Source organism: Pan troglodytes, chromosome 10, assembly GCF_028858775.2.
Source record: "Pan troglodytes isolate AG18354 chromosome 10, NHGRI_mPanTro3-v2.0_pri, whole genome shotgun sequence".
NCBI classification, from domain to species: Eukaryota; Metazoa; Chordata; class Mammalia; order Primates; family Hominidae; genus Pan; species Pan troglodytes.
In genome coordinates, this window is record NC_072408.2 from 82,061,853 (window position 1) to 82,088,762 (window position 26,910).

At 36.4% G+C, this 26,910-nt stretch overlaps 1 protein-coding gene and 1 pseudogene across 30 annotated transcripts in view; one reads left to right on the top strand and one right to left on the bottom strand.

Annotated features, from left to right (window-relative positions):
* CAPS2 (calcyphosine 2) overlaps window positions 1–26,910 on the bottom strand; it is a 116,305-nt gene that overhangs the window by 18,529 nt on the left and 70,866 nt on the right. For 22 of the 30 annotated variants that reach the window (XM_063785913.1, XM_063785916.1, XM_054664507.2 and 19 more), the window contains 6 exons: window positions 21,845–21,967; window positions 18,374–18,441; window positions 10,288–10,407; window positions 5,381–5,455; window positions 4,413–4,508; window positions 4,229–4,322 (listed from right to left, as the gene is read on the bottom strand). In XM_063785913.1, coding sequence (XP_063641983.1) covers window positions 4,229–4,322; window positions 4,413–4,508; window positions 5,381–5,455; window positions 10,288–10,407; window positions 18,374–18,441; window positions 21,845–21,967 — 576 coding nt within the window. Of the gene's footprint in view, window positions 1–4,228; window positions 4,323–4,412; window positions 4,509–5,380; window positions 5,456–10,287; window positions 10,408–18,373; window positions 18,442–21,816; window positions 21,968–26,910 lie in introns of all 30 variants that reach the window. The other 8 variants (XM_063785920.1, XM_063785921.1, XM_063785918.1 and 5 more) reach the window with 5 other exon arrangements.
* Window positions 10,703–11,892, top strand: LOC134807449 (necdin-like; annotated as a pseudogene).

The window sequence follows — 26,910 nt, forward strand, 5'->3', positions numbered from 1 at the left end:
TCCCAGTTTCTGTGAGAGGGTGGGAGCCTAACTTTCTTAGGCACCTTGCTCTAAGTGCAGAACCATCTCCTGTCACAAAGATATGAAAAGTTTGTTTTTTCCCCCTCCCCCACCTCGGATAAAGCCAATTAGCTAATACAGATAGTCACTCTAATTACCAGGTCAATCTAGGATAAACTATGTGTGACAAATGGTACCGTGGAGTCTTCTTACTTGAGGACTAGTTATTGTTTACACCAAAAACATGTATGTGTCGGGATAGGAAGGAGGTGAGCCCTTTCCTCCCCATCATAATGCTCATTGCCTACATCCCTGTAACAAAAGGCAAGTTTACAAGAGAATAGCAAAACAAATTTATTAACGTGCATAAGCATAGGAGTCATACCAAAAAAAGAAAAAGAAAAAAAGAAAGAAAACTCAAAGAGCCAGATGGCTGATACTTAAATAACCTCCTCACTGGGGAGAGGGAAATGGGGGAGGTTGTAAATGAATGGGCCTGGAAGACCAGACAGTGTTTTGTAAATGATTCCCTTTAGTTGCTGAATGGGACCAAAGGACAAACAATAGCCTGTGGACAAGTTATGAGAGGTGAAGACCCGCCTGTGTAACAGCGAGACCATGTCTCAATTGAAAAAGAAAAACAACAACAACAACAAACAAAGGTAAGATGAAAACTGAAAAAAGATTTCTCAATTTTTTTAGTTAAAGATTTAAACATATTTAACTACAAAACTTGGCAATATTTACCTATACTTCAAATTTAAAGCTTTGTGTTTTTTCCTGGTGGGCAAATATTTCACCTCCCCAGCATTTGGCAAATAAAGCCTTTTGGGAAACCAGCTAGCAAGATACTGCACCACCATAACTGTCAGTATGATGGAAATTAGTGTATATCCAACATGGCCCTTTTGCACTTATTTAGTCTTTCATCCAGTCTTCACTGACTAAAAATCTGGACACATACGATGTTCGCTTTGTCTTCATGTTTTCAATACAAAAATAGAGATATTAAAAATATGGCTTCAGGAATAAGAGTGGTTTAGGCACTTGTACAAGTTGCAGCTTATCACATTTAAATCCATTCATTAAATACATATGTACTCAGTGTCTTCTAAGTACTTGTCATTCTTCAGGTTGCTAGGAACATGGTAGTGGTCATGACAGGTAAGTCCTTACCTTCAAGGGTAGTTATACCATCATGTCAGAGAAAATAATGAATAGATAAAAATATACATATATAAGGTCAGGACTATGAAGAAAAACTAACCCCACTAAAAGAACAGAGAAGGTATGTTCAGATTTGGACTCTTTCAGTCTTTAATCTTTTAGATCTTCATAATAGAATAACACCCAGAAATTAGGAAGGCTTTGGAGAAATTAGTGATCTTCTGATAGCATGAAAAACAAAACAAAAACCTAAAAGATATAAAGAAAAAACTACCAGAGATAGAAAAGAAGATATAAAAAGGAAGAGCCAAAGAATCTGCAATTCAGATTGGAAGATGGAGAACTATGAGTGATAAAGCGAAATATTATCCTGGATTTAGATTATAATAATCTGGGCAGAACACTTAGTAGAACACAGCAGTTTAGATTGACTTTTTAGTTGAGGGAGGGTAAGATTGAGGATGCCAAGATTCAGAGTCTCCTGTAAATAATTATTATGTTAAGCAATTAAGAATATGTGATCTTGTAACAGTGTTATGCATAGAAGCATATGTGTGTACACTTACATGTGTGCCTAAGGGTACAGTCTGTGTCAGTGCATATATGCGTGCATATGAGTAAATACATATGTGGGTACACTTTTTTTTTTTTTTTAGACAGAGTCTCGCTCTGTCACCCAGGTTGGAGTGCAGAGGCGCAATCTCAGCTCACTGCAAGCTCCGCCTCCTGGGTTCACGCCATTCTCCTGCCTCAGTCTCCCGAGTAGCTGGGACTACAGGTGCCCGCCACCATGCTCGACTAATTTTTTTGTATTTTTAGTAGAGACGGGGTTTCACTGTGTTAGCCAGGATGGTCTCAATCTCCTGACCTCGTGATCTGCCCGCCTCGGCCTCCCAAAGTGCTGGGATTACAGGCGTGAGCCACCGCACCCAGCGTGGTTTCACTTTTATGCAGGTGCATCTATGGGCACATGTGCACATTCATGTATTATCTTAAAAACTGGCACCGAAATTTCTTTTAAGGAGTGTTTAGAAAGACTTAATGGGGCATATAGATATGAAAAGGCAAATTCCACAGCCACATCTAGAAAACAAAACAGAACACCACCACCAAAAAAAAAGAGGGATAGGGTTGAATATTTCTGCATAAAACAATAGAAGATTGGGGGGAGGAACAAGGGGTGGAAGAGTTAGAAAAATGGAGAAGAGTGCTTTTACTATGGGAAATATTCAAGGGATGTATTTTTAAGAGTAGGGATATCTAATAAATTGTAAAATGCTTACAATGCTACAATGTGAACCTCTTTTGATATCCCCTTCAAAATGTCTGCTCCACACACAGAGCATCACATATGTGGTTTATATGTAGCTGGCTGAATTTCTTTCCTTTCTCTCTTTCTTTCTTTTTTCTTTCTTTCTTTTTTTCTTTCTCTCTTCTTTCTTTCTTTCTTTCTTTCTTTCTTTCTTTCTTTCTTTCTTTCCTTTCTTTCTTGGAAATCATAAAAAAGAACAGAGTTCCACATCCACTTCAAAGAAATATGGAATGAGGATAGTGAGAATAAATCATAAACTACACTAAATTTTTGGAGATATCAGCTCAAACTTTAAACTTGGAATATGCATTAAACATTCTTCTGCAGGTTGTGAAATGGGAGTCGAGCTGATTTTCTCTAGATCTCAAGAGGCAGGCTTGAGTTCCACATGTATAGTGTATAGTGTATTTAAGTATAAGATGTAAAATTTTTCCTCAACCCACACTTCTCCCTTAACTGGCCACCAAATTGTACTGACTCTACCTATCAAAGAATTTTTATTCTTCTAATTAGCTTCATAGCCAGAGTCACTTGTTTATTCAGGTTGCCATAATCTCTCTCCTAGATTAATATAATTCAATCCTATCCTGCCCTTGTATATCTAGTCTTCAATTCCTTCCCCACATTGTAACCAGACAGATCTTTCAAAATCACAAATCTGATCATGCCACCTTCCCCCATTCCATCCACATCTTCTCTTCCAGTGACTCCCCAATACATGTTAGATAACTCTTTAACATGGGCTGCTTTTAATAAGCTCTGACTCATCTCTTGCCAACCTCCACCTTGAACTCTCCTCCAACCAGACTGAACTACTTCCAGTTCTCCAAATAAGTCATGTGCTCTCTTCCTTTTTGTTCTTAGAACAAGCTGTCTTCTCCACCTGGAAGCTTTTCCCCACCCTAACCTATTCCCTTATCCCAGCCTTGCTAACTCCTAGTCAAGGGTAGATGGCATCTTCTCTAGGAAGCCTCCTTTGATTCCACAAAACTAGGCCATCACCCCTCCTATCTGGCCCACATTGCCCCTCCTATCTGGCCCTCTTATCTATCTGTGTCTCCTATTAGACTGCCAGCTCCACAAAAGCAGGGAATGAGTCTAACTTACTGTTCCATCTACAGATCTTAGGATAGAAACATATATTACCTGAATGATCACTGTGGATAGTGCTGTATTTTACTCACGATATAAAGTGTAAATATGATTTAAAATTTAAGAGCACTACACAAACTGTAACATTATCTATGCTCCATCCATTCTAGGGAATCCTTGTGACACACCACATGCCGGGAATTTCCCAAAGTGGGAAAATCACAAGGAAGATAGGCTATCCAACAAAAAAATGACAGCTCCAGAGGCCCATACCCCTTCACATGGAGGAAACTGTCCATCCTCAGAGGATAAACCTACTTTGGGTAATACTGAGATAGCCACTCACCCAATGACACAGCTTTGAAGAACTTTTCAAAGTACGAAGATACAACTTCATCTGGAGACAACCCATGTTGTGGAATGGGAAGGGGGGTGTTACAGAAAATAAATGCTATGCTTGGATTCAGACTTGAGATTTGGGGCTGGGAAGCAGAAGCTCCTGGCAAAACATCAACCATTAGCCCACACAAATGACCCTGTTCAGGATGCAGGACAGGAAATAAATTGAAGACTAGAAGCCCTACTCCTCCACCTCCATGGGACTCCACAAAATCCACCATCTGGTATTAAATGTGTGCACACACACACACCACTTACAACATAAAAATCACCAAGTCGGTATTGTTTTCCTTTTCTTCGTCCACACTGATGATTATAAATGCTTTTTTGAATAAAAGGAAGCACATTTGTTCTAGAAAGTAAATGAAAAAAAAATGGAAAGTTATTTAGCTTCTCTCGGAAGTGAACATCTCCAGAGTTCTAACAATGTTTAATGGCATACCTATTTTTCCCAAATTGTCGATATTCATAAATTGTAAGGGATTGGTCATGAGTGAAAAAGAACCCAATGAGCTCTCTGCAAGCATCACGTCCATTACTGGAAAAATAGAATGAAATCAAACATCTTCAAATAGAATAATTTTTAGATGAATTAACTAAAAAACATGTTCATCTCAAGAAGGATATCTAACTCTCTTATGTATGTGGCAATGAGTGAAGGTTATGGGAAACTGTAGGGAAAACACAAAAACATAGCTTGCTGAAATGTCCACTAAAAGTTAGATTTGAATGCAGAAAAAAATAATCTTACACTGACATGAAAAGTGGATATATTTACGATGTACATTATTAATTCAACATAGACTTTTAAGACAATGTGAATTATCTTTAAAAGTGTTGAGACTGCAAGAAGGCACCCATAGATACATATTTATTATCTTTTATTGTCATAGAAAGCTTTAAATTCACTAAACAAATAAGATAATTTAAAATACACATTTTATCAGTAATATACAAAGAACATCAAGTAGAATTATTTATTACTGGAAATCTATCAGACTGAAATAATAGATTTAAAAATTATTTTCCTTGTCACTTACTGCACCTATCAATAATCTGTTAAATCATTAAGATAAAATTAAATAAAGCAGCTTATAAAACATTAGTTTTCAGTTTACAAAACTCTAGTAGTAATATAACTCTTTTAAAAATTCACTGCTGTTACTTTTTAAAAAATATTTAAATTCGCTTTAAAGATAACTTTTAATTAGAATGTTTTTCCTACAGATTCATATTTCCTATATTTTTATAACAGATTAATAGCTATTATTTTAAAATGTTTGTTCTAAATTCACGTATTTTTATTTATATGATACAAACCTATCTAATCTCATTACTGTCATTTCTATTCAAAAAGAGAATATATTTTTATAATCATAGGATTAAAAATTTTAATAAAATCACAATTACCGTGATACGATCCTACCATCAAACTGTAATTTATGAGAAAGCACATTTTCAGTTAATGTAGAATGAGTTCTTATCCTGTTAAGAAATACATTTTGTCAGTAATTTTTCAAGATACCTATAACTTGATGGAAATTATAAATGTACAAAAAAAGTTATGTTAATATTTTGAAACCACACAGATTGGATAACAATAAAGGTAAAAAAACCTCTTTTTTTCAGATTGCTAATTGTAGCAGACACAAAAGAAATAACTCTGAGATATAGTATATAATACGTGAATGACTTTTATATTAGAATCTATAGCATCAAAGTGCTATAAAAGTAAATATTGAATAGAGATACAACATTTGCGACTGGCACTGTTGCAGGGCTATCTGAATGCCATTTCTAATCCTCTTCTTCTTTGCTTCCCTCACACCATAGAATTTGCTCTTAGCGGCCGGGCACGGTGGCTCACACCTGTAATCCCAGCACTTAGGGAGGCCGAGGCGGGTGGATCACGAGGTCAGGAGATAGAGACCATCTGGCTAACACGGTGAAACCCCATCTCTACTAAAAATTACAAAAAATTAGCCGGGCGTGGTGGTAGGCGCCCGTAGTCCCAGCTACTCAGGAGGCTGAGGCAGGAGAATGGCGTGAACCCGGGAGGCGGAGCTTGCAGTGAGCCGAGATCGCGCCACTGCACTCCAGCCTGGGCGACAGAGCCAGACTCCGTCTCAAAAAAAAAAAAAAAAAAAAGAATTTGCTCTTAGCATCTTGCAATTAAGGATGAGTAAGGGACCTAGTTCTGCCAGTAAGCTTCCAGGAAAGACTTTCTTTTGTCCTGGTAAGAGAGTGGCATGAGAAGAGTTCCTGCCTGTGAACGCGGCAGGGATGTGATGCTAGGAGCCACTATAGCCACCATGAGATCAAGCCACCACATCAGAACGACCAAAAAGATATAGGAAAGCCAGCCTAGAGCGGTAACATCACTAAGCTACTGAACCAAAACCAGTAAATGCCTACCTCCAAGCAGCTAACTATATAAGAAAAATAAATCCTGACTTGTTTAAGCCACTATCAATCGGTTTTCAGTGATGTGTAGCTGAAAACATTCCTTACCAGAATAACTAAAGAGTGGGGAAGAGTGCTGAATGAAGTTCGAACTTTGTCACAGATCAATAGGTTATTTAATCTTTATGGCCTTCAGACAGTACTGAATGATCTCATAAAGGCTGCCAGCCCTAAAATTCTATTTAACAATATAAAGCAAAACCAAAACACCCTACTGCCAATAATCTCCTTTATATTAAGAGATCTGAAGACTAAATGATATATTTCTCCTTTGCTTCACAAATAATTTAATAATATTCCTTCCATAAAACTGCAGGTATAATGAAATGGCAGTAATGTAATTAGTAAGTAAGTGTGTGGGTCACTGGGATCTTGAAAGCTACACCTCTATAAAATCTAGGTATCTACAAAAAGGAAGCAGGGAACAGGAAACGTGAGCCTGCAAACCAAATGAGAGTTTGTAAGCACAGAGTAGAGCCATGGGAGTGTAACCATCTCAATTCAGTTTAATCTGCTGGGATTAATGTGTTTATTGAATGCCCACTATGTGCCTGAAACAATTCTAAATGCTGAGACAATAACAGCAACAGTACAGCTACCATTTATTGAGAATTTCCCAGATACTAGTCATTGTTAAAATCACTTTAATGTGTATTGGTTTATTTAATACTTATAATAACTCTGAGGTGTTATTATTCCCATTTTTCAAATAAATTTTACAGAAACAGAGACAGATGAGTAAATTGTCCAGGGCCATATGATTAGTAAATGGCAGAGCTAGAAAAAACTTTGCTCTTAACCATTACATTATATTGCTTTTCAATAGTAAACAGAACTCACTTTAACAGTGACAAATGGAAGTAATAGCTTCAAGGGCCCTATAGTCTTCTTGAAAAGATAAAAGTAAATATGTATTTACATTATAAAATGCAAAGTGCCATGTTGGGTTTTAGATGCCCAATTCCTTTTAGGAACCCAAGTTCTTTACCAATACATAAAGAAGAATCAGAAAGACTGAAGATTAAAGTATGAATTTAGTATTGATAAAGCTACTAGAAACCACGGCTTAGGTATGCAGCAACCACAAGCTACTCCTTACCACTATAATTAAACAGACTAAGCCACTCATTTCCACTGGGGAGGGACCCTCTAAAACAATGCACAGGGCAGAATGTGCTGCTGCCTCCCAAACAAAGGGGAGAGGAAGGGCTGTACTACTCACGCCAATTCCTGCCTCTAAATTTATGAAGCAGAACTCTCTCCTCCTCTGGGAAAAATAAATGGGGCATAAGAGGAGTGAAAGCTAAAAATTCAATAATTCTAATCGATACCCCCACAGGATTTTTCATGGACCTAGATTAGCTTTAAACAAGCTGTAGGTATTTACTCTAATACAACGCAATACTAATTAAGATAGGATAATATTGACACAGGGAACAGATAATACTGGAGAAAAAGCCTAGAAACCAACCATGCATTTGGCATGCATATAAATATGTCATGTCATAACCATGCATATAACAACTTGACATATGACATATGTGGCATTACAAGTCAGAAGGAAAATGATTTAGTGGTAGGCAGAGATTATTTTTAAGGAATATACAAAGGACATTAACAATACAGGGAAAGAGGAAAACTGGCCTATGTTAAAACTCCTACTTCTAATTTTAGTTTTTGAGACAGATATAATCAAGAGAATGAAAAGGTAACTACAGAGTAGGAAAAGATATGTGCAACAAATATAGTTGAAAAAGAATTCATTTCTAAAATATGTAAATAAGATCCACAAATAAATATTAAGAAGACAGACAACTCAACAGGCTTGAATGGAAATTTTGTATGAAGATATCAAAATGGCCTATATACATATGGAAAAGTACTCAACTACATTAGTCTCCAGTGAAATGCAAATTAAAATCACTAATACACATCCATAAGAAGAACTCAAATAAAAAAAGGCAGACAATACCAAGCTCTGGCAAAGATATGGTGCAACAAGAACACTCATACTGCTACTGGTGGGAGTGTAAATTTCAGCAACCAGTTGGGAAAGCTATTTGGCTGCATCTTTCAAAGCTGAACATATGGATACTAAGTGGTCCAACAATTCTACTTCTAAGTATATACTCAGCAGAAATGAGTACATATGTTTACCAAAAGGCATGAACAAGGAAGTTCATAGCAGCACTATTCACAAAGAGCCAAATATCTATCAACCTCTGAATAGATAGGTTGTGGCATGTGGTATAATGAAATACTATACAACAATGAGATTAAAAAAAGACAACTACAAATAACACCATGGATAAAACTCACAAACCTAATGTTGGGTAAAAGAAGACAAACACATTTCACTATGTATATCAAAATATCATGTTGTACATCTTATATACAATTAAATTAACAAATAAGTGCCATTAGAGAGAAAAAAACAAGCTGGACACAGAGTCTAGATTTCTTGTAATTTCATTTACATAAATTTCACAACCAGGCAGTTCTAATCTATGATATTAAGATAGAGAGGTTAACCTGGTATAGCAGGGGAAATGAATAGTAACTGGGAGGCAGCATAAGGGGAGGTTCGGGGTACTGGCAATTGTCTGTTTCTTGATCTGAGCATTTGGTACATGAGTGTTGTTCTGTTTTTGATAATTCCTATGTTGTGCACCTAAAATTTATTCACTGTGAATGTACGTTTTATTTCAATGAAAGTTTACTTTTAAAAAGGACAGTTTAGATGTGTGGTACATAAATGACGACCTCCTCTGGCCCAACATGTCTACATCCTAATCCTTGGAACATGGGAATACATTATATGATAGAAGGGACGTGGCATATGTGATAAATTAAGAACATTAAAATGGAGAGATTATTGGGATTATCCGGGTAGATTCAACGCACTCACACATGTCCTTATTGGAGGAACATAGAGAGAAATGTATCTATAGAAAAAGAGTGCCAGAGTGATGCAGCATGAGACCAGCTATTGAAGACTTTGAAGATGGAGGAAGGGGCCATGAGCCAAGGAATGAAGGCAGCTTCTAGAAGCTGCAAAAGGCAAGAAAATAGCTTCACCCCCACTAAAACCTCTAGAAGGAATGTAGCCCTATCAATCCCTTGATTTTAGGCATCTGAACTCCAGAACAATTAAACAATAAATCTGTGTTTTAGAATACTAAGCTCATGGTAATTGTTACAGCAGCAATAGGAAACTAACACATAATGCTTCCAAATATTTAAATGGATGAAAGCAACGGCTTTCAGAAAATAAGAATGGGACAAAACGATTAAAAAAAGATAAGTACTAAGAATTACAGTAGTTTGAAAATATAAAAAAGCTACTGTGGGTACTGGTAGATTTTTTTACGTCTACTAAAGCCGAGGTTAGATGTCAGTGAAACTGTTGAAGAATTTAAGTGGACAGCATCAGAGGATTGTAAAAGATCATACCAATTCTAAGGTTGAAAAAGCTACAACGTAAAATGCAAAACAAATCTTATAGTCAACACCAAGTTTTAATATGCCAATGAGATTTAGCCAGTATATATAGCACACGTAAAATTTCTCGGTAACTATATGATACATTTTCACATCCATTATCTCCAAAGGTTGTGGCTTTTTTTCCCCTAAATTACACATAAAAAATCTGGAGGGCAAAGAGAGTAAAATAAGGTATTGCCCCTAATATCATGAAGTAGCAGAACTGGGAGCTGAACTCAAAAAATTCCACTTTTCTTTATATAGAAAAAAGTGAAACAAACACAAAAGCTCCAGCTAGATACAGAAGTACATTTTAAAAATACTTTTAGAACATAGTGCATCCTCATTTTATGTAATTAAAATCTTCTTACTTTGTTTCATGCAGTGTTCTTTTTCTAAATCGAAGAGGTGTCATCTTTGAATCTGGAAGGATATGATCACTTTCTTTTTGCTCAATGGCTAAATTTTGTTCTGGATCACTGATTACAGCCCTATACAGGAAAATAAAAAGTCCAACAATTAAATACGATCATGCATTACTTTAAAATTCACATATTTATAAGCAGTTCTAAAAGCTCATATACCAAATGCAAATTTACAACACTGTCAGAATATTTTTATTAAATAAATTTATTAAAAAATATTTTCCATAAGAAAGTAAATATTCCTATCTCTTTTTCCAGAAGTATTATCTAAAACGGAACTGAAATTTCGGAGGGAGCTAAGAGCTCCATGTTTTTATTTTACTATTCTTTAAACAAGCAGACACAGTGCTGGTTTCTGATCATGTGGGAGGTGTGTAGGAGAGAACACAGGTAAAGTAAAATAAGAATACAAAGCCATAAATGCCACAACAGAAATTCAATGAACAAACATAGAAGAGAATAACTTAATTCCTAGAAGACATAGAGAAGAGTTTATGAAAGGCATCCTAGAAGAGGAGATATTTGCACTGATTCTTAAAAGGTGAGAGTACAAGACTTCCTCTCCAGGAGTCGGCGGAGGGAGGGCAGACTCAAAGTGCTCCTGGACGCAGAGGCTCTTGTCAGAGGGCACAGACCCGTTGGAACAAAGTAAGGATCTGAGCGACCCCAACTTTGCAGCCCAGGCCTCCAGCTCCGAGGTGCATAGCAACCCTAGGGTTCCGGTAGGCGTTCCTCCGTCCGCGACCCTGGCAGAGCCGCAGAGCCCTCCTCGAGACCCGACCACTGCCCCAGGTCCCGAGCGACCCGAAGGCTCAGCAGCAGGCCGCGGAGAAGGGCGGCGCCCACCAGGCCCCTAGCACTGCCCAGTCTGGCCCGGCACAGCTGCTGCAGAAGGCGCACGACGAGCTCGTGTGGTACATGCGGGTCAAGGACCAGAAGAAGATGATCATCTGGTTTCCAGACATGGTGAAGGATGTCGTCGGCAGCTACAATTAGTGATGGAGGGGCATATTCAGGCTCACCAGCCTCATCCTCGCCCAGGTGTTCGGGATGCACCGCGGAGGCTGACCAGGCTGCACCCGAGGCTGTCCAACCTCCACACCATGAAGTCTGCGTTGGTGAAAGCGCTGGAGCCCGAGGAGCTGGACAGGGTGGCTCTGAGCAACAGCAGGGTCCTGACAGGCCTCCTGCTCATGATCCTGAGCCTCATTCTACTTGAAGGGCCGCGGCGCCAGAGACAGCGCCATCTAGAACGTGCTGCGCGTCCTGGGGCTGCGGCCCTGGAAGAAGCACTCCACCTTCCACCTTCGGGAACGTGCGGAAGCTCATCACCGAGGAGTTCGTCTAGCAGAATTACCTGAAGTACCGGCCCGGCCCCTACGTGGAGCAGCTGGTGTTCTCGGGCCAGCCGCGAAATTACGAACATGCAAATCATGGAGTTCCTGGCCAGGCAGGCCTTCCGGATACTGGGAAGCTATGGAGGAGGCCAGAGCTCTGCGGGAGGCTAATCCCACTGCTTACTGCTCCTGTAACAGTGTCTCTGAGGACTAGCAAGGTCTGGAGGCCGGTGAATGGTTTCTGGCCCTCACCAGGCCTGTGGAAGGGTGGGGGTGGGTCACTAGAGTATTCAGGATTTACAGTGCAGTATTCACGTGTAACTTTACAGTACAGTGCTTTTATAACTTTTAATGCAATGTTGTCATTTGGGTACTACTGTGTAGTGTTTAGGACATACGCATGTTTGTTTATAAGTAAGTTTGGTTGGCGCTTTCGCTTTCGTGCTACCTTTCTTGGATTTTTGTCCCAGAGACGTGCTAAACTGATGAAATATATTGAGAAAGTTTCCATCTTATTCTTTCGTATGGGACTGATGATGTGTATTGGGGTAGGCTGCTCCTGGAAAGTCAGGAAGAACTCATCAGCAAAGCTGGCCTAACCAAGAGAAAAGTCAAGGCCCCTCTCTTCATGACCTTGCTGGGCACAGAAAACATCCTCGCAGAGTGAACTGATTTGAACGGAACTGGCCTCAATGTGGGCACTTGGCACACTTTACTAAACACATTTTCAACCCCACCAGGAGTCAATGTTAAAGTAAACATTAAAGATTCTTGTGATATAATCCAAAAAAAAAGTTGAGTACAAGTTAGCACTCAGAGGAGAAGGAGTAAGGGTACCACAAGCAGAGGAACAATATGTGTACGGCCACAGGAGTAGACAGCACAGTGAGGACACACCTGAGGACTGAACTCCTCAGGAGGACCTCCATTGTAATGGAGGAGAGTACAGACTCTGCAACTAGACTGCCTGGATTCAATCCTTGCCTGCCGCGATAATTAGCTGTGTAGCCCTATCTGGTCATTTTGCTCTGGGCCAAAGTTTTCTCATTAATAAAAGAAAGAATAATGGTGTCTCCCACACAGAAATGCTGTGAAGATTAAATAAATTAGTTAACATATACATATTGTTTAGGAGAGTACCTATAATCTACTAAGTATTATAGAAGCACTCAATAGTTGAGACTTTGCATCCGAATTCCCCTTTTACTGCATATTTTACTGAATATGAATAAATATAGAGGCTTGATAGCCCATCAGGTGGCATTGCAATGAGCTAGAAAAGTGATAGTAAGGGTCTGCACTAAGGTGGCAGTAAACACACAATTTGATCAAGGAAAAAAGATCCAGTGTTCCATAGATCAGTAGGGTGACTATAGTTACAATAATATATAGTACATTTTAAAGTAGCTAGGAGATAATAATTCAAATGTTTCTAACATACAGAAAAGACAAATATTTAAGGTTATGGATATTCCAAGTACACTGACTTGATCTTTACAAATTATATTGTTAAATTATCTCATGTACCCCAAAGCTATAAAATACATAAATACAAGAGAACACAAACAAAATATAATAATAAGTAAATAAATAGACAAAGTAGAAAGAACAAATTCAAGAAACACCAACAGAACTAGAAAACTAACTGGATTTGAGGTCACCAAGTAGAAAGATCTATAGTAACTGAACAACGTGAAATGAGATTCAATCAGTAATATAAGGAACATAGGTGTCATTGTGTTTTTAAGGCAGAAGAATAGGGTCTGGAGGCAGGAAACCTAAGGTCCATTCACAGACTTCCTAGAACTAAATCAAAAGGAAAATCCCAACTTTCCACACCCAAGTAACAACAGGACCAGAGCTACTCCCTTTGCAACCACCCCCCTTTCCTGTGTGGCAGATGAAAAATTGAAAATACCTCTGATTGGTCCCCTCCCAAGACCAATCAGGATGGTTGTGGGCCAAGTCTAAATTTGCATAGGAGGATAACTTTGTAACTCCCTTCAGCCTCTGATTGGTCACTTTCCATGACCAATCAGATGTTTGCATAGGGTGCAACTTTGTAACTTCACTTCAGCTTCTGATTGGTCACTTTCCACAACCAATTAGACTGATTGCAGGCCACTTCTTCATTTACATAGACAAAATAGACAAAGTATGTAAATAGATAAAGTAGAAAGAAATGTATGTATGTATTTGTCATTACATACATTTACATGTACACCAAGTAACCAATGGGAAACCTCTAGAGGGTATTTAAGCCCCAGAAAATTCTGCATTCAGGCCCTTGAGCCACTTGCGTGGGCTGTTCCCACCCTGTGGAGTGTACTTTCATTTTCAATAAATCTCTGCTTTTGTTGCGTCATCCTTTCCTTGCTTTGCTTTTGTGTTTTGTCCAATTCTTTGTTCAAAGTGCAAAGAACCTGGACACCCTCCACTGGTAATAGTTTTGATTTGTTATTGTTGTTATTAATATTATTTTAAGGGTAAGAATGATAGGTTATCCTCATATCCCTATGAGGCAGGAAAATAGGGGAAATGATGCAGGCAAATAGCAAAAGGAATTAAAAGTTGGATAAAGAACAGAATGAGTAAAAGCATGAGAGCAGAAACAAGGTGAAGGGGTGACTGAGCAAGAAGCGAGATAAGAAGCAGAGGTTCAGCAGCCAAAACAAAAGTGAGATAAAAAAAAGTGAGTAAGGCGCTTGCAGTGAGCCGAGATCACACCACTGCACTCCAGCCTGGGCGACAGAGCGAGACTAGGTCTCAAAAAAAAAAAAAAAAAAAAAAAAAAAGTGGGTAAGGAGCCCCCATGGCCAGCTAGGTTTGGACCAAACCTGTCAGGGGCAGCTCCTCAGAGATGGGCATGCTCATTAAAAAGAAGTATGCTTAAAATGACCCAATATGGTAATTAGCTACTTAAGGTTCATGCCTATGGACTGCATATCACGCATGTACTTAGAATTATGGGATGGAGATGACACACAAGCACACAAGGGCCAAATTAACTAAGCAACATCTATCAATCAAAAGGCAGACACGGGCTAGAGATTAGGCATCCTTGGGAAGAGAAGAAAACAAAAAAAAACACATAAAAGGACCCAAAGTACCAAACTAAGGTAGATTTCATCTCACAGAGCTCAGTCCGCTCCCCCACTCCAAGAGTGTAATACTTCACTTAATACACTTCTGCTGCTTTGCTTCGCTATCTGCGTGCGTCTCGTCCAGTTCTTTGTTCAGGACACCAAGAACCTGGAACTACACGGCACCATCCAGTAACACTTACTTTCCTCCTTAACCAGGTTGGGTTCCATGATTCATCAAAATATAATCCTGTACACACCTTTTAACAATCTTGCCCTCTCTGGCTTTTTCTACTTGCCTGGCAAAACCCTAAGTCTGAATAAATTTGATGATTAACTGGATAAAAGAATAAATGAGTAGACATTTTTTAAAGGGTATCATGAATCTTCAAAACTATGAAAATGAAACAGCAATTCAAAGATAGAAGAACTTATGAATTTATTGAGTTATTTCAATTGCTGGAACATTCAGGAAAAGCTTTAGTCATCTCTACCATATACTGTAGATTCTGTTCATTTGTGTGCCAAGTTAGGAACTAAATCTTCTTTTTAAATTGAGCATTAAGATATTTTTTAAATCCCCAAATGAAAAAGGCTGGCATTTATAAAAAAGTGGCACCTATTCTATTCTCACACTTTATTTATCAGTTCTGTGTTAAATATACATACACAGAATGTTAGAGTTATAAGAAATCTTAATGTTAATTTGGCAGAAGCAAAAATCAAGACATAGAGAAGGAAAATATGAAAGCTCAAACAGCAAATTAGTCACATAGCTAAACCTAAAACCAGATTCTGCTGACTGTATTTAAGTCCTCTTTTCCAGTTCATTCATTCATTTGCCTATTCAACAAGTTTTACTATACAGCTACTAGACTAGGCAATGGGAGTGTAATAGTGAGCAAAACTTCCAAAGTGCTCTGCCCTCATGAAGCTCACATTCTGAAGAGGCTGAAAGATAATTAACATGATAAACAGAGAAAAATACAACATGAATTACATGCCCCCATGGAAGAAAAAAAGAAATGGTAAGAAGATACAAAGTTTTGAGAAAGGGATCATAAATTTATTTATGGTCAATTTATTTATTTAAATTTATTTATGGTTTATTTATGGTAAGGCCAAAGTAGGCCTCACCAAGGTGACTTCTAAGTAAAGATATGAGCTAAAATGAGTAAGCAGACATATAAATTTCTGGGGAAAAGGCATTCCAAGAAGAGGGGAAAATAAATGCAAAGTACCTAAGACAGGAATGGAACCTGGTATGTTCCAGAACAGGGATAAGTCAAATGGCTAGAGGAGAATAGGTAAGAGGGAGAGAAGTCCAAGGTCGAAGGTCCAATGGTGGGCTTGGATAGACTGTGTTATTGGACCGAATTTTTTAGTAATCCTGATCCATATCCTTGCTATGGCCTCATTATAGGTGGTATGTACTTTCTCACCCCTTGACCTTGAGCTTTTGACTTGCTTTGGTCAGTTACACACAGCTATACGACTCTGCTAATCTCAACTGAACTAAGTCATGCAAATGGGGGTTGGTTGGAAATCTGTTTATCTAGGATGGTCTCAGCTAAGTAGCTCAGTGGCATTTGTAGAAGGACCTTTTTCTTGAGACTACCAGGCTAGCCAAGCAGTGTTCTTCTCTCAAAGGTAGCAGAAGCACTAAAGGGCAAATGGAAACACATGAGATCATTTAAAGCCTAAGATCAAACCTAAGACCATTGCTTTTGCTCATATACAACTGGTCAAAATAAAAAGTAAGGCCCTTCCAGCCATGGCAAGCCTTGATAGCTAACCTAAAGACACATGAGCAAAAATTACTGTTCTTTTAAGCTACTGAGTTTTGTGGTGACACATAATTAATACGTGAGCCTCGTAGGCTTCACTATGATTAAAATGAGAAATTCCTGGAAGGTTTTATCTGGCTTGCCTTTTAATGGATTAACTATGGGGTGCCGGGTTGAAAATAAACCAGTAAGAGGCAAATGCAGAAACAATGAGGCCAGTTAAGTAGTCCCTGAAATAATCCAGGAGACACACAAAATAAGTTTGAACAGGATGGTGGCAGCAGAGGGAGTAAATCTATGTTGATAGCAGGACTGAGCATGTTTGTTGACAAGCTGGATATAGTACTTGAGAGAAAGAAAGGGATCGAAGCATCACCAGGATTTTAGGTCTTAGTAACATGAAGAATTGAGTTACCATGGAGGAAAATTAAACATTTGGTCATGGAGGAAGAGAGGGCAATAAAATTTCAGACACCCAGATTGGAGAAAGTTAAATTGAAATCTTAGAGAAGCATCAGAATATAGCTGGTTTTTAAAGGCATGATACTGGATGAGATCACTTAAAAAGCAAACACAAAAGAGGTCCAAGAACTGAGCTGCTGGGCACACCCACGTAGGGAAGATGAAGAAGAACCAGGAGAGATTCTGAGAAGGGGAGAAAGGTAGGAGAACAGTCAAGTGTCACGTGCAGGAAGCCATGCAGAAAAACAAAAAACAAAAAACCTGCCTCAAAGAAAATAAAGTTTCAAATGAGACAACTGCTGCAGATGGGTCAAGTAAACGAGAACTGAGAAATCATTAGTCTAGCAATATGGATGTCACTACTTATGGAAAAAAGTTGTTGGAGGCATGGATGGTGGAAGTGAAAACACTAAGTTCATGAGACAATGGAAGGAGGGACATGGGAGACTCTAGGTATAATTATTTCAAATAATTTACTGAAAAACATGCATGTAGAAACAGCCATCATTATTTCTGTCATGCATTCTTTCTGCCACACAACTAAACAGTTTTTTCAAAGCTAAGTCTTACTTATTCCTTGAAGTAGATTATTCCAACCTCTTCAGAAATTCTAGCATAGTTCCATATTATCAAGCAATTCAGCACTGCGTATGTTAAAACTTTAGTTTTCTAAGGGGTTTTAAAATTCTTAACAGTCTCACAGTTCTAGAACTGCACCAAGGAACCCTGACGTAACACAGTGAATTCACAGGGGCACTATGGGATATTTTTAATTTTTGAGGGAAACTCAGTGATACTTGACATCACTTGCACACCAAGTAAACTACTAGTTCAGCCTCAGGGTAGTTCACAGTTTCAACAAGACAGCACACTATACTCCTTCAATGATGTTACATCTTTGCAGAGCTGAGTTTTCTATAGTTGCTATGATAAAAAGCAAATATCAGGTGAAAATCAATATGGAATATAAAGTGAAAGCGGCAGCATTGTAAATGATTCTAGGATTTGAGACACTGTGCAGTGCCCATAAGATGCATACAGATCCTTAGTAAGAATAAAGTAAGGATATCTTCTTTCAATTTATGTGTATTTTTTTTAATGGTCATTAGTTGTTAGGAAATAAATATTTATTAAGTTGTTTAGAGAAAAATATTTAACAAATAGAACTGTTAGGTATTTCTATTCGTCTAAGAGTGCTATGAAAAAAAATGACTAAAACACTAATGGTGCGGTAAACAGAGAAAGTTTGGGAACCTCTGAGTTAGCCACCCTTTAATTGACCAAGGATATGAATGTCATGCATGAAAATAAATTTAATGAAAATTTTCTGAATTGATTTCTATTACCAGTTGCTAATTCTCACCTAGATAAGTGGTCTATCATCACTTGCTCTGCAACAATCTGTTTCTTCTTCTCTGCAGCCACAATTTCCTGGGAAGATTAAATAAAGACAATTTCACCATTCATAAAGCAGAACCATAAAATACTTAACACAAAAGTTCTAAAACATAAATTAAATATCTCTGATTTCCATCTTAGATATAGATGGAAATAGATTACTATTATAGATTATAGATTACTTTCCATCATTACTAAATTTAAATTTCAGTCATTTAATCTATAAATATCATTTATTTTCTAAGAAATAATACACTTAAATTTCAGTAAAAATCATCAGAATTTTCATGAGCTGCCTTTGCATTTTATGGAGCAGACTAAAGGAGAAAGAGACTATGGCATCCTTCCACTCTATTCCTCCCCTCAAGAGATGTCCTGCAAAAGGCATCTTAACCTGCTCCAAGAAGGCTACCAACACTGACACAAAATAAGCTTAGTCTAACACTATTCATAGCAAAAGAAGGCAAAACTGAGTTTGAATTGTTTGACCTTTCATAAAATATCCAAAACAAGGAAAAACAAACAAAAACTCTCCTCATCAAAAGTATAATATTTTCTCTGCATATAATGCATCAATAATATTTAATAAACTTTTCTCAATTACTAGCTTGATTAAGCTTTCTTAATACTATTTTTCACTTTTCCAATTCATCTGAAACTATTTTTACTATTTTTTAGGTCATATCTAATTGAAATACTGGTAATCATTTAATTCAAATTATATTATCCTGCAGCTATAATGACTAAAATGTATCTTTAGAAAGGCAAATAAAAGAGGTTAAAAAATTAAGAGGTCAAAATAAAGCTTGTTCTATTTTTAGAATGTAAATTACTGTCATCCCCATTGATCACTCCAATAAATGAAATTAAGATAGAGGATTTGTAACCTTAGAAAAAGTGCTTTATTTAAAATTGAGACAAAATATCAAATAAGAATGTCTAAAGACATATCATAAAAACAAAAAGTAAAAACTTGTAAGAAAATCGGAAAAGTTGGGCACAATTATTTAAATGCTATTTAGCCTACACTAAATTTAGTTTTTTTGGCTTTTTTTGAGACAGGCTCTTGCTATGTTGCCCAGGCTGGAGTGCAGTGGCACTACCACAGCTCACTGCAACCTCCGCCTCCCAGACTCAAGTGATTCTCATGCCTCAACTTCCCGAGTAACTGGGACTACAGGTGTATGCCACCACGGCTGGCTAACTTTTGTATTTTTAGTAGAGACGGGGTTTTACCATGTTGGCCAGGCTGGTCTCGAACTCCTGGTCTCAAGTGCTCCACCAGCCTCTGCCTCCCAAAGTGCTGGGATTATAGGTATGAGCCACCATGGCCAGCCTAAATTTAGTTTTAATAATAATGTTACACCAAAATTTAATAAGAATGTTAAAACTAAATTTAATGTAGGTTAAATAACACTCTTATTTAGCCTATATTATAGGCTACATAATGTAGGTTATTTAACACTTTTATTTATTGATAATGTTTAAATTATTATTAAACACTGTTATTTAACATTATTTAAATATTATTTAGCCTACACTGAATCTAGTTTTTTGGTTTGGTAGAAATTCAAAATGTGTAGTTTACACATTTAATATGTCCTATATAAAGCTTATGTTATTTAATACATCTTGTGTCACTCTCTAAGCTCATGATGCTTTATAAGATTTTTATTTAGTAATAAATTTAAAACAGCAATTAAAATGTTTAAAAATTAGCACACCCTAAAAGTAAAGCAAGGTATTTTTTTAATATCTAAGAGTGATTCATAAAGTGGACACTGACTAAAACATTAAAATTATACACAGAAAAGATCCACATCGGCTGAACACAGATGTAAAACCCAGACAGAAACCAAAGAAGGGAGATTAATTAACACCCTAGAGCCCATGCAGAAAGCCCATCTTCAGTGTTGAAGCTTGTGGTGGCTTATACTTTGTAGGAAAGGTTAGAACCCATAGGCACACTGATTTAGAGATCTGTGTAAACATAAAGCAGATTACAAGCAGAAGTGACAGTGATGGAAGGATCTGTCAACACTAAAAAATGAGAAAGGAGCTAGATGAGATGGACACAAAATCCGTAGTTTCACTGCTTCTATTGTCACTTAAGTAGTTTAAAATTAAATAAAGAAGTTTTCACCTACATTTTAAAACAAATAGGTGCTAATTTCAGATGCCCTGAAAGCTTACTCATGTAAACGTTTCCTTAGGGGAAGGAGGAGACAGTTAAATGAGTACTATCAAAATAAAATAAAACTTGATAATGAATTTAGATACATTGCTCCTAATAATGTAGTTGTAAGGAAAAGAAATCCATTAACATCCAGATTGCTTTGAATTACATCAAGAACAATACCCAATGAGCCTTAATTATTGCAATACCCATTTCAAATATAACTTCAGGGATATATCAAAATAAGCCTGATTTGAAACACTATTTTCCTTATAAAGTAGCTTTTTTAATTTTTAGGATAATCCTGATAATATTCATTCTATTAAACATAAATATCCAAGTAATAATAGGCACCAAAAAAATAATGTGCATGTGGTTTAAGTAAAAGAACTAACAAATTTGCAACTTGGGACATCCACAGAAAATCAGTTCACGTAGTCCAGAGATTGATTATATATTACTATTAATTCAGAACATAATTGATTCTGGATGATTGTGACCCAGATAAAATATATATTGAATTGCCACTCAATGATAATAGTAATGTAACTAACTAAATCCATATTGCTTTGTTACTATTTATGCTATTGAAACCAGAGTTTTCCCAACTTGTGAGCCACCACACTGGCATTCCAACAATCCGTTATAAGTATGCCTAAGACATTAATCACTTGGGTTTCTAGGGTGGTCAGTGACCTCCAACTCCAAGCAGCTTGGTCCCTTACCCCAGAACATTACAGAAATGTTTTAATTATCTGTTTGTGCCAGAACTGGTCTAAACCATACTTGCCAACCTAATTGATTCTGTAAAAGACATAATTTAAAGTTAATATTGAGCATCTGGAGTTTTGCTTCACTTTTCCTAAAAAAGAAAAATAACTTATTTCTGGAATTTCCTTAACTGGCCTGAATTTATCTAATGTTAGGAGCTCATTACTTCAAAAAAATAACCAGGCTGCTTTTTTGGGGGAGGGGGTGACACCAAATAAACTCACTAACATAAATAGCAGCCAACTCACATTTTGAACAGTATAAACTAAATTTTTCAAACACCTAAAGATTCAAGACAATTTTTTTACAGAATATATACCAAATACAATTCAATCATTTATAAAAATGAGGACTCAATTTTCCATTAATGAATATTCACCCGAGTTCAAATTCAACTGTTGCAATTATTTATTCCATTCAGTCTTTAAAATCTTAGAAAGCAAATAAGATTAATGGCTCACCAAACAAGTAAAAATGCTGACAACTTACTGCATCCAATTTTCTTGCCCTCTGTTGTTTATCGCAAGGGTTGTCTGCATAACCTTCCTGTAAGAGGGCTTTCCTATCCAGAGTCGTAAGGTCATCTGTGTTGGCTTCTTCGTCTTGCACACACTATGCATGAAAGAAATAAATGAAGCATCATACACATATTTAGAATGTTTGTTTTTAACAAAATATAGGAATAGATAACTACGGAATATCTCAGTGACTATTTGTACAACAGTTAAAAGTACAGGCTCTGAAAATCAGATTGCTTATATTTGAATCCAGCTCTTCCACTTGCCCGCTAGGTGACCTCTCTGTGCCTCAGGTTACTCATAGATAAAATGCAAATTAATAATAGGAACTAATTCCCCAGAAACAAAAAGGATTAAGAGATATACATGTCCAACACTTTATAAAAACTACTTGACATAGTAAGCATTAAATAAAAGTTAGCAGCTATTATAATTATTATTGTCCAATTTGAATCTTTGAAAAATTAATAAATGTGGGCATGTCTACTCCATTATAAAATTAAATTCAGAAATAAAATACTAAAAGATGAGTGTAACCTTCGAGGTAAAAAATTCTTTGGGATGCTAAAGAGATAAATACCAAATTGTTCTTTGACTATGAGATGTGTTTACGCTACCCCAGCAAAACAAAAAAAGTTTCCAATAAAATAGCAACTTTTCAAAAACTTAATAGATTATAAGATTTCTTCCCCCCAGGGCTTATTCTTACTTTAGATCTTCCTTGAAAGGTCACACTCTATCTTAATACTCCTCTCTGTCTTTATGACCTTTGATTGCTATATAAAATTTTGTTATATATATTTAGGATTTATTGCTTGCCTCTCCTAATTTAAGTTCCATGAAAGCAGGAACCTTGTCTGTCATTTTTATTGCTGTATCGCTGGTGGCAGAACAGGATAACACAAAGTGAGCACTCGATAAATATTTATTCAATAAATGAATAATGAATCTCGCTTAGGTATTTAAAAATCAATTTATGAAGATACTTTATCATTTTATTTATTTACCCACTAATATACTTCTTTCTAAATAGTGATTTATTTAAACAGGCACCAAAAAGATTCTTAGCATTTATAGGTAAATTAAGCAGATTAATTTAATGCATATATTTAAATATAAGCAAAGCACTGTATTTTGTTCAGGTTGAAAACACTTTCGAAATAATTTTATTTTGTGTCAGCTTGTTTTCAGCCTTTTACAAAAGGAAAACTGATATTTCCACTTAATAATTCAAATTCAACCTTCCAAAACCAGACTTCCTTACAGTCTTCCCCTACCTCCAGTTAATGGTAACCCTCTTAGGCCAAAAGCCTTAGATCCATTCTTTTTTTATTTTAAAATATTTAACTGACATTAAAAATTGTAAATATGCAATGTGTACAGTATGATGATTTGATATACATATAGATTATGTAATCATTATCACAATCAAATTAATACATCCATCACCACACATAGTTACCATTTGTATTTGTCTGCGTATATGTGTGTGTGTGTCGTTAAGACATTTAAAATCTGCTTTCTTATCAAATTTCTAGGAAAAAAATACAGTATAGTATGATTAACTATAATCACCACAAATACAGTAGTTCCTCAGAACTTATTTATCTTATAACTGAAAGTTCACATCTGTTCACCAAGTCCCCATTTTCCCAACCCCTCCCCCCGAGTCCCTGGCAACCAATATTTTACTCTCTGCTTCTGTGGGTTCAACTTTTTTAGAGTCCACATATAAGTGAAAACATAGAGTATTTGTCTTTCTGTGCCTGGTTTAATGTCTTGCACATTCATCCTTGTAGAGTCATTCTCGGTCTTCCCTTTCTCTCAAGTCTATAACCAATCCATTCAAAAATCTTCTTAGCCCTACCTTCAGAATCTGTCAACAACATGACTTTGTGAGGCACTACGAAGTTCCAAGTCTGAAGCTACCATCACCTAGGTCCAAGCCATCATCGTCAAATTTTGCCTGGATTATTGTGTCAGTCTCCTCAAAGGTCTTCCTGCTTTTATCTTTGTCCTATTCTCAATAAAGCCCATCCTCAAAAGAACAAAGTAGCTTTCTGCCTCACAGAAAAAGGCAAAGTCCTCCCTTGGCTTGCGTGGCGTCCCTGATCTGCCTCCCAAACTCCCTTTAACTCTCTTACCAACCTCCTTCCATCTCTCCCTTGCTCTCCCTCCTTTGACCACACTGTCCTCCTCAATATTTCTTAAACACTCCTACTTCATGACACAGAGTTTCTCCTGACTAGCCTGCTCCTCAGGTGTATGCTAAAATGCTATCTTATCTAAAGATCTCCCCTGTGATCCTATACAAGTTGCTATCCCATACCCAAAGCCCTGACTTTCCTAGATCCCTTCTATACACCACACTTTTCACCATGTGTCATACAAGCTGGGTTGACTGATTAATCATTCCATTGATTGATTTTTTTTTTCTCCTTGCTATTTCCTTCCATTAGGATATAAGCTCTTTAGAGGCAGAAATTTTTGTCTGTTTTATTCACCGACTTACCCCCAGTGCCTGGACAGGGGTATTGCATAAAGTTAAGCATTCAGTAACTATGTGTTGAAAGAATAAATAATAAATGAATAAATTATATTGATCATTTCTAAAACTAAAAGTTTTTTTAGAGTGAAAAAAGGTATTTGAAATGAATAATGATAGGTACAATTAGGAAATAAAGATTATTTTCTACAAAATTGAAGTTTAATGATTTTCATGTTTAATTTCAAGATGTCTCATTATTTTAAAAATATATATGTACACATAAGTTTGCATTTTAGGTAACAAAACAATCTGACAACAAGAGATTTATCACCTTTTATAGTAAGTGGAAGGAAAACACAGCAAAGGAAATTTACCATTAGAATTGCCATGGTTTGGATGTTTGTCCCCTCTAAGCCTCATGTTGAAATTTAATCCCCAATGTTGGAGTGGTGTTTGGGTCATGGAGGTCGATCTCTCGTGAATAGATCAGTGTTGTCCCCTTGGAGGCGAGTGAGTTTTCATTCTATTATTTCCCAAGAGTGCTGGCTGTTCAAAAGAGCCTGGCACCTTCGCATGCTCTCTTGCCTCCTATGTTGCTATGTGATCTCTGCACATGCTGGCTTCCCTTGATCTTCCGTCATAAGTAAAAGCAACCTGAAGCCCTTAGCAAGTGCCTAATCTTCAACTTTCTAGCCAACAGACTCATGAAGCCAAATAAACCCTTCTTTCTTTATACATTACACAGCCTCAGGTATTTCTTTATAGCAACACAAAATGAACGAATACAAGAATCAAGTAGAGTCAAACTTCTATTTTGCAGTTCAACTGATTATCAGTTGACTCATGTATCATACTGATTAGTTAGCAATGATAGCCTTTAGTTCTTGCCCTGGATCCTAAATATTTCTAATTTTAGCTTTGCTTTACCAGTAAAGAGAATCAATTTACATGTTGATCTCTGCTTTAAAGAGGGGCTTATATTTCTGATATCAGGGATGTCTTCTGTTTCCAGAGATTACTAGTGTTAATTCATGTAATTGTAACAGAATTTACTACTAGGCCATTTATATAGCAGTTTTGATTCTCATAATGGCATACATTTGAAAAGATATCAAATAAGTTCCTCAAACCCCTTAAGTACAAAATTATTATACAGAGAATCTACAGAAATGCTTTTTAACTAGAAGTTCTTCTATAAGACCACTAAAAACATATTAAACTTTCACACCTTTAATATAGATTCTAAAAAATCAAAGTGGCAAAATAGCATATTTTCCAGAAGAATTTATGTGTATGTTGGCTTCTATAAAGCTCTTTATTCTTATTATATAAATACTTACCAATTTTATGGAAATATCTGCAAATAAAATTTGTTTTTCTCTTAAACCAAAAGTAAAAAAAGTCCTCATTTGAATTTGCATTCAAGGAAATAAAAGTTTTACTTAAAAAATATTTTGAACAATTTTGCTGCCACTCAGTAAGGCATGTGCTTACAGAAACCTTCATTCCGTTTTCCCAACATCTGTACAGTGATCTAAATATCATTTGGTATATCCTGCAAACAATACATGGCGAGATGCTAAAAGGTTATGAAATTATTTTGCCTACTATTATAGACACCAGATTATCATATTTCTGTGTTTATATTTGGGTCTGGAAAGATGTTTTCAAAATAAGAAAGATCAAATAATCCCATTAATTTTGTTACTCTTTCAGCTAATCACTGTGTGATTTATTTAATTCTAGATAGTTCCTACATGGATTAAAAAATAGCTGAAATGTCATACCCACTTATAAATTTATTATTATTTACCTACAGGAAAATGCTAAGCAAATACAACATTAAAACGTCCCTGGAAACATATTACTGTTATAGAAAGTTAACTGAATTAAAAATTCTATTAAAATTAAAATTAAAAATTATCTTCTTTATGGCCACCAGTATCATGTTTTTCAAATTATTCCTTCTAAAAATCAAGATTGACTTTTTCTGTATGATTATGAAAGCCATTACAATTATTATGTTTAATTTATTATTATATTCATTAATAGTGAATTTATACCTAATATTACATAAAAACATAACAATTTCAGCAACACATGATGTTAAAAAATCATTTCCCATAATGAGACAAAAGACAGTAATGAAGTGATGGTAGTTTTTGCACAAACCAGGATCACCATAAAGTCTCAAATCACTTATCAATTTTAAAATTTAGACTGTCAGACCAACTGAGTTCAAGACAGCTATGTCAACAAAATACATAATACTGTCTTATTTCTAATCCCAAGATATGTGAAAAACTTCTAACAGAGAAAAGGTGACAAAACTATATGGCTATAACTTTTTTGTCAGAAAATGATGACAATAACCCTTTAAATTTGTTGTGAAAAACAAACTAGTCAATGTAAGTAAAATATTTACAACAGTCCTTGATATGCAGAAATAAATGTTAGCTATTATACTTATTATGACTAATAGCAAGATATGTCACACAAAAAGAGATTTCTGTAATATGTGCAGTTTTCTTTAAATGTCATTAGAATTT